At 48.3% G+C, this 8,368-nt stretch overlaps 1 protein-coding gene across 1 annotated transcript; it reads right to left on the minus strand.

The window, feature by feature from the left end:
* Positions 1-231: 231 nt before the first annotated feature.
* Mettl7a (methyltransferase like 7A) lies at positions 232-5,312 on the minus strand. The gene is made up of 2 exons (XM_005353890.3): positions 4,760-5,312; positions 232-1,427 (listed from the first exon to the last, which is right to left on the minus strand). The coding sequence occupies exons 1-2, from the start codon at positions 5,255-5,257 to the stop codon at positions 1,191-1,193; spliced, it is 735 nt and encodes a 244-aa protein (XP_005353947.1). The 5' UTR covers positions 5,258-5,312; the 3' UTR covers positions 232-1,190.
* Between the last annotated feature and the right edge of the window lie 3,056 nt (positions 5,313-8,368).

An 8,368-nucleotide genomic window follows, 5' to 3' on the forward strand; every position in this document is an offset into this window, starting at 1 on the left:
ATGCTCCTGCCAGGATGCCTTCCCCCTCCCAGAAGGACTAGGCCCCTCCCCCACACCCCTCAGTCACCTCTGGGCTGATCTGGCCCCAGCATCAAGGACCATCCCTTGTATGTTGTGTATCATACCTGGATGCAGAAAAACACATCTGTGCGTTCAAATGCCTTCCCTGTCTAAGGTGACGTTTCCTTCTCAGACACTAAGACACAAATGAAGACAAGCCAGCCAAGTATAGACTATTTCCATTTCTTAAAGGAATATGAATTTATTGATTTGATGTTCAAAATAGGACTTCTGCATCTCAGAAAATATATTTGTTTACATACATACAAACTGTAGCTGAGACCCTCGAGTGGCCCACCCAGACTCGTTCTTAGTGCATACACAATGATGTCCGTGCTTTCCTTCCAGAACCAGTGGGCTTTTTCCTCCACCCCCTCCCCCAAGATTTTCTTGTGTCTCTCTGGCTGTTCTAGAACTCACTCTGTAGACCAGGCTCGCCCAGAGCTCAGAGATCTACTGAAATCTGCCTCTTAGGTGCTGGGATTAAAGGCGTGCACCACCTCGCCCAGTTCAGTGCCAGGGATATTTGGTCAGAAGAATCCCCCAGGCCCTGCCCACTACATTCACGGGTCGCACTTAAAGTCCCTGCACGGTGTGCCCATTTTCCCCAATGCAGGGGCCGCCCTTTCGCTGCCTAGAGTCTCTTATGTTTAACAAAGCACGTGCCGGATAATTGACCCCAGAATGCCAGTGGCCGGGTGCAGTCCTGCGGTGACGCCGGAGCATCGGTGCGGTGCACGCATAAAAACCATGTGGTGCAGCAGGATTTGGTGAAACACTGAACCAAAAGACAGAAAGCTGCTGGCCTGAGCACACAGGGCAGCGAAAGCCAGAGCAGAGACACCAGGGCAGCAAGTGGGTTCAGATTTCATTTTCTGTTAGTCAGACGTGGATTTTCAGTTAGCTGGAGTTGATTTGTTCGATTTGCCAGCTATCGGTTGCCTTATGATCAAAGGCTTAGAGACCATTGGTCGCTTTGAAGGAGGTTCAAAGGCACTTTGATTTGGTTTTGAGAGAGAATGTAGAAATGGTTAAACAGAATGAAGTGGACTTCGCCTCCCCCAGGTGGAAGTTTGCATCTAAACTGAAGCCTTGAGCTCTGACAGGAATTCGGCCTTGTGCCCCTCCCACTATTTTACAGCGTACCCGTAGACGTGGGGTCGCACCAAAACCAAGGACAGCGGAGCCTGGAAGTGCTGCAGCTTGAGCTTCGAGAAGCTGGCCTGCTCCAGAGTCTTCCAGCTCTCTCTCGTTAGGTTGCAGCCGTCAAACAGAAGGAACCAGGTAGGATCCAGAACCTGCTGCCAGAAGTAATTCCAGGTGGACCGCTCATCTGCCACGTGCTCCATGAAGTAGAAAGCGCCTCCCTAAGAAAGAATACACACACACACACACACACACACACACACACACACACACACTTTAAAGATACTGGTTCTGGGAAAAACAGCTATAAAAGATGCATGAAGCATAAAATTTCAGTGCCTGAGGCCAACTTTGAGAATTCACCGGTAAATTATAATAGAGTTAGATAATGGGTAATGTAGTTTGAATTTCGGTCACATTTTATACAGCACTAGCTGGGCAAGATAGCCCATGCCTGGAGTCTCCACACAAGAGAGGCTAAGGTGGGATGATCACAGTGGAACCACATCTTCAGGCCTGGAACAGGCAGTTTTTCCCAACATTACATCTGGACCACACGTTTATAATCGTATCTGTTAGGCTTTTCCCAGTTTTTCACTGTAACCAGCATTAATGTCTACCAATCTTGAGAGCACTTGGAATTTCCAAACAGCTACATTGTTTACAAGCGGGGGCTGAGTCCATGGTGGGTGCCTTTTAAAACACCTTGGTAGAAGTTTTCAAATTGCCCTTTGGGAAAATTCACTCACCTTTGCCCTGGAGCTAGCATGCCCATGAAGGGTGTGTCTTAGTGTTTCCACTGCTACAAAGAGAGCCCTGCCTGCTTCCCCCTCTCCCTCTCAGCCTGGCACTGCACACAGGAAGGCGCCTCCTCCTGCAGCACCTAAAGAAGACCCTTTGTACTGGCCAACCTTGATCCTCCTGCCTCTGCAGGCCCTGGGGCTGGGGCTGTAGGTGTGAGTCAGGCATCTAGCTAATATAATCACACTGTAATAAAGTGACGGCTCCTTAAGAGAAAAAAGCAGTTGTTTCCATGAGCAAGCAAGGATGGATATCAACAGGCAGACTTAAAAGGAACCCAAGTACACAAGCTTTCTAGTAAAAAGATTTTCTACCTACTAAGAACCCTAAAGATAAGTGTATTTTTACCTGAGTGTTCATGTGTAGGGCTTTGTGTGGAGGTCAGAGACAACTTCCGGTATATGGCTTCTCAGGGGAGTCTCCACTTTTGACCCAGCATCTCACTGGTTGGATTTCACCACCTTGACTTGGCCTCAGAGAGCTGCTGGTTTCTGACTCCCCTGTTCTAGAATTGGTGTGTGGGCGCATGAATGTGCACACACGCACACATGTGTGGACAACAACAGTTAAACTCAGGCAGTCTTTCTCAAAAGGAGAGTCTATGCAAGGAAACTTGCCAGGTTTCTCTTATTTTTATATCTGTCGTTCCTCCTTCACAATCTTGCTTTTTACTGTTGTGCTTTGGTGCTCAGGGTTCTGACTCCTCTCTCATGTTTGCTACACAAATGCTTCATGAATGCATTAACACCAAGTCCCTCTTTTTAAATTTTTAAAATTTTCATTACATTATTAGTCTGAGTGTGAAAACACAGTGCGTGTATAAGTGTGTGCACGTGTGTTCTCTTCTCCCACCACGTGGACCTCAGGGCAGCAGACTTGACCGCAGTGCCTTTGCCGGCTGCGCTCTCTTACTGGCCGCCTCCCCCTCTTCTGTCTTTTTGTTGTTGTTCCTTGACTTTCGAAACAGTCTCACTTCACCCAGGTTGGTCTCGAGCTCACTACACAGCAAACTCATCCTGGCACTAGCTGGTCTTGAACTCCCAGTCCTCCTGCCTCAAGCTGGCATTGCAGGTGTGTTCCACCACATCTGACTTCTACTTAAAAACAAAACAAAAAATCTTTCAATTCATTAGCAAAGTGTTTCCAGGCACAGACTGTAAGTGCTGGAACACAGGAGCTGTTGAAGGAGAGTAGGAACCAGGTGCTGTGTAGACTAGACTGTGTTATTTCATTCATAATTCAAAGGACAGCCAGGGTGGCATTACATCCTTAGGTTTACTCAGCCAGGGATGGTAAGTGATATTGCCCTTAGGGAAGAAACTGTACTTTGATTTTTCACCTGCAGCCCACGTAGGGCATGGACATGCTACCTAAGCAGCCCTGTGCGTTTCCAATGGGGGAAAGAAACGCATCTCCCTTTTGCTGGCCTTTGTTTTTTTTTTTTTTGTTTTTTTTAAATATTTATTTATTATGGATACAATATTCTGTTCGCATATATGCCTGCAGGCTGGAAGAGGACACCAGACCTCATTACAGATGGTTGTGAGCCATCATGTGGTTGCTGGGAATCGAACTCAGGTCCTTTGGAAGAGCACTCAATGCTCTTAACCGCTGAGCCATCTCTCCAGCCCTTTGCTGGCCTTTGTTAAGCTACTCTGGTCCTGGAAACCCAAAGGCAGAGTTCCAGATAGATTTCAGTTTAGAGATGTAGTTACCCCAAATTATACAGACAAGAAAAAAAAAGCATATGTTTAAGAATAGAAAACCGAATTCCATCTCTGTGAGTTCGAGGCCAGCCTGGTCTACAAGAGCTAGTTCTAGGACAGGAACCAAAAGCTACGGAGAAACCCTGTCTCGAAAAAACAAAAAAAAAAAAAAAAAAAAGAAAACAGAATTTCCTAGTAAAAACGAAAAACCAAACATGTCATTTCCTCAGGCTAGGGCAGGAGACAGGAAGGCAAAGCAGAGATGTCTGTGAATAGTCCCGGAGCTTGGCAGGGTGGGGCGGAGCAAACTCTGCATGGGTGTTGAGATTCGGAAATCTGAGCAGGCATGTAGCTGAAAACACTCGGGACACGTGAGACTGTTGGGGAGGGTGTATATGTGGAAGGAGAGCTGAGGGACAGCAAAGGGGCAGAAATGCCGAAATCCGGAAGATGACAGTGATATTCTCACTGAAGAGCTGGACCTGGGCAGGGTGTAGTGGTGCATGTCTTTGATCCAGTGCTTGGGAGGCAGAGCTCTGTGAGTTCACAGCCAGCCTGGTCTGCTTACAGAGTTTCAGGCCAGCCTGGTCTACCTACAGAGTTTCAGGCCAGCCTGGTCTACCTACAGAGTTTCAGGCCAGCCTAGCACAATTCAGTGAGAACGAGACCTGGATTCACAAGCATTGCTGTGTAACATGGGTGTACTTCTTAAACCCCTTTTCTGAAAGGATCAGCATAAGTACCTGCTTCAGAGGGTTATGGTCAGGGTAAACTGAGGCTGTCATGATGATCTGGGCTCAATTAAGCAACCACAGACGCTAAGGAAGGCAACCGAGGCCATGTCTGATGTGTGTCAGGTGCAGCAATTTCGAACTTTTTAAATTTTGATTTGTCAGTACTTACCTTTGTCGTTCTCCGCCACTCTTTAAAAAAAAATCCTTCCCTGATTTTTTTTTTTTAAGTGTACCTTTTAGATTAGAATACACCTGAAATTGACAGGACCACCCTTGGGTTAGGGTCAGGGTTAGTCCTCATCTGTCACTCACCGGCCTCAGCACTCGGCACACCTCGCGCAGAATCTTCTCCTGGTTCTTCACCGAGCACAGCACGAGGGTGCAGACCACCACGTCCATGGAGCCATCAGCTACCTGGCTCATGTTCTCCCCGCCCGCCACCACGAAGCGCTCGAACTGCAGCTGCCGGTTCTCTGAGACGCTCTTGAACAGGAACTTCTCGAAGCTAGGATTAGGGTCGACACAGGTCACCCTGCACCCGGGGGGATAGAACTTAAAGTTGGCCCCGGTGCCGCAGCCCACCTCCAGCAGCGACAGCTTCCCCGAGGGGCCCGCGAACTCCTGCAGGTTGCTGAAAAGCTCCTTCTTTTTGCTCGCCATCTGCTCGTTGTACGTCACCGTGAACCACGACAGAAAGTAGGGAAACCACTTTTTGCATATCCAGTTCCACATGCCTAAAAGGTTCAGCAGATACATGGGAAACGCCAGGATGCCGACAACCAGCCGGAGGACCAGGATGGCGAGCGACATCGCGGCGACTGGAGGAGAAAGGGCCACAGCCCGGAGCAGTCCTCTGGAGGAGGAGCAGGGCGCAGGCTCCGGGCCGCGTTCCAGAGCCAACCAGGAAGGAGGTGGCGCCGCCGAGCAGAAAAACAAAACCCAAGATTCCCTCCCCACCCCACCCAGGAGACGAGGCCGAAGTTGGCACAGCTGCGTGCGCAGCGGCCCAGGGCTGTCCCTCGTGGTTCCTCAGGAGAGTTGCAGCCAGAACTCCGATCTGGTCCTGCCTGGCCTTGTTTGGGTCTGGAGGCAGCGGCAAGGTTATGCTGCCGTTTGTTATAAGCAAGGCCTTTTCACCTCGCCCACCCAGCGAGTCAGCAAGTCCGTCCTGAGGAGAGTCCCCGCGTGGATTAGAGCCCCCACGGGATGTTTGACTGAGACCCCTGTAGCATAATTTAGTCTCCTCCTTTCTCCTCTCCCCATGGCACCCCACCCAGGTCCTTTTTTTTCTTTTTCTTTTAAATAAGGAAGTGAAAGGGCTCTCCGCTTAGCCTCAGTCAACAGTTTCCCAAGTTCCTTTCTCAACAGAGGCTTTCATAGGCTAATAATTAATCCGAGGGATTTCTGCTAAGTCACTGTTTGACCCGCCTATGGTTTAAAGTGCAGTCCCCATTCTTCACCTTCATTACACTTGGCTATTGTGTAACAGCCTATGGGGGTAAACTAGTGCTCAGGACAGTCATGTCTGTAAGTCCCCCAGTTTATAGCTGCAAGAATCTGTCTTGATGGGAGTGGTCTGGGTTTTTTTTTTGTTTTTTTTTTTTTTTTTGCCAAAGGCAGGGTCTCACTCCTTAGACCAAGCTGGCCTTGAATTCTTGATCCTGCTTTGACCTCTCAAGTGTTGAGATCACAGACCTCTGTCACAAAGGCCATGCTGCACGGACTTCTTGGATTATTTATTAAATCATTTGCTTCTGTTTCTTCTGAGTGCTCGAACAGGTCTTCATGGAATTAAGTGAACTATCAAAGCGATTCTAAGTGAAGCACGGAGCTTTTGATGTGTGAATGGCAATAGAATCATAGGCACAGCTAGAAGAATTGAGACTCTAATATATTCACACTGCTCAGCAAGTCTGATCAAGAAGTCACTCCACCGGTTTCCAGATGAGATGGAGTGAGACAGCCCTAGCATCTGACAACTGGCAGGGCAGTGTCTGCAGCAGAGGAGGGAACAACCACAGAGTGCGGGGGACCGGTGAAGCTGTGTTCTCTTTTGGATCTTCCTTTTATTTGATGGTGGAGGTGGATGGTACAAAGGACTGAGCCCAGGGCCTCACGCAAGACAGGCAACTACTAGATCACTGATCCTAACCCAGGAAGGGGTGTGTATGGGGTGATTTAAAGTCCACTCACACTTATATACCCTACACTTACGCAATTACAACAGCAGGACCTGGTGGCACACACCTTAATCCCAGCACTGAGGAAGCAAAGGCAGGCAGAGGTGTGTGAAGCCTGTGAGACCAGGCTGACTTACACAGTGACACAGGAAACTCCCCCATCCCACCTGTAGAATAGAGAGGCCTGTCTCAAAAACAAAAAAGAATCAAACAAAAGTATCCTAACAACCATTCCATGAGTGTGTGTGAGCACATGTGTGTGCTAGAGCATATGCAGTTTTTTTTTTTCATTTTAAAAATTTTATTTATTTATTTATTTAGTTTTTCAAGACAGGGTTTCTCTGTGTAGCTCTCTCTGTCTTGGAATTTACTCTATAGACCAGACTGGCCTGGAATTCAGAGATCCTCCTGCCTCTGCTCCCTGTCCCCCAAAAGTGCTGGGATTAAAGGCATGTGCCACCCCCACTGCCCAGATTTTTATTTTAATTGCGTGTTCACGTGTGTGCACATGTCAGTCACCCATGTAGAAGGACAAGTGTCAACAGCGGGTTCCCCTCCACCTTGCCGAGGGAGGGTCCCTCGTTTCTACAGCTGTGCTGAGCACCCCAGGCCAGGGCCTACTGGCTTCTAGTAATTCTGTCATTGCTTCCGGGCCACTGTAGGAGTGCTGGAATTGTGGGTGTACAGCACCCATTTACCTGGTCACTGGGTGTACTGTTAGTGCTTTTATGAGCTTGCCAGGCACACTTTTTTTGCACTTTTAAAAAAAACTATAGATAGTTGTGAGCCATGTGGTTGTTGGTAACTGAACTCAAGACCTATGGAAAAGCAGCCGGTGCTCTTAACCACTGAGCCATCATCTCTCCAGCCCCACTTTTGTTTTTGTTTCTGAAAGCGGGCGATGGATTCAGGGCCATTTTCTTGCTTCCCTGTCACACCCTACATCTGTTTATCTCGTCACTTGTTGGCACATGACTGGATTGTTTCCAGTTTGGAACTATGGAAAATTAAGCTATTATCAGGCTGGACCTGGTGGTGCTGCCTTTAACCCCAGCAGAGGCAGAGGCAGGGGGATGGCCAGTCTGTTCTACACAGTGAGCTTCATGCCAGTCAAGGAAACACAGTGGGAGAGCCCTTTTCTACCATTGCGTGTGTATGTTTGTGTGATGCGGACCCAGACCCTGAATTGCGTGTGTATGTTTGTGTGTGCGCGCATTTGTTGGGGGATGCGGACCCAGACCCTGAATTTCCTGTAAACAACTTGTTATGCTTGCAGCTGCTCTGAGCAAAACAACTTGTTTCCCTGTGTTTGCAGCTGCTCCAAGCACAAGACCCTCAGGAGTTCCTGATGGCAGGAGAGTGGTTTCTGGTGGGTTTGGCTGGGGCGTGGCTATCAGTTAAGGATCCGTATATAAGCGGCTCTGGTACACAGTAAAGGGGGCATTCTTGTTTCAAGGATGACCCGTGATTCTGTCTGTGTGTCTTTGTGTGTTTAAATCTCCAGGTCCTTGCCCGGCTCACGAGCGGTCTCATAGTGCAGGTGCCCGCACTACAGGCATAGTACATGTAGTACACATACTAGTACGGACGGTACATGCGCTTGCTTTTGAGTGCACACCAACACATGCCACAACTGTGTTAGTTTCTATTGTTGTGATAAACACCATGAGCAAAGCAACTTATGAAGAAAGCAGTTTGGTTTTTTTGTTTGTTTGTTTGGGTTTTTTTTTTTTTTATTTTT

The sequence above is a fragment of the Microtus ochrogaster genome, chromosome 15 (assembly GCF_000317375.1).
Source record: "Microtus ochrogaster isolate Prairie Vole_2 chromosome 15, MicOch1.0, whole genome shotgun sequence".
Lineage (NCBI taxonomy): Eukaryota > Metazoa > Chordata > Mammalia > Rodentia > Cricetidae > Microtus > Microtus ochrogaster.

What these genes read in the sequence shown, in the direction of transcription:
- Mettl7a (XM_005353890.3), bottom strand. Translation starts at nt 5,257, where the DNA reads ATGTCGCTCGCCATCCTGGTCCTCCGGCTGGTTGTCGGCATCCTGGCG. An exon ending in TGTGCCGAGTGCTGAGGCCG is followed by an intron (nt 1,428 to 4,759) that starts GTGAGTGACAGA and finishes ATTCTTTCTTAG; the next exon opens with GGAGGCGCTTTCTACTTCAT.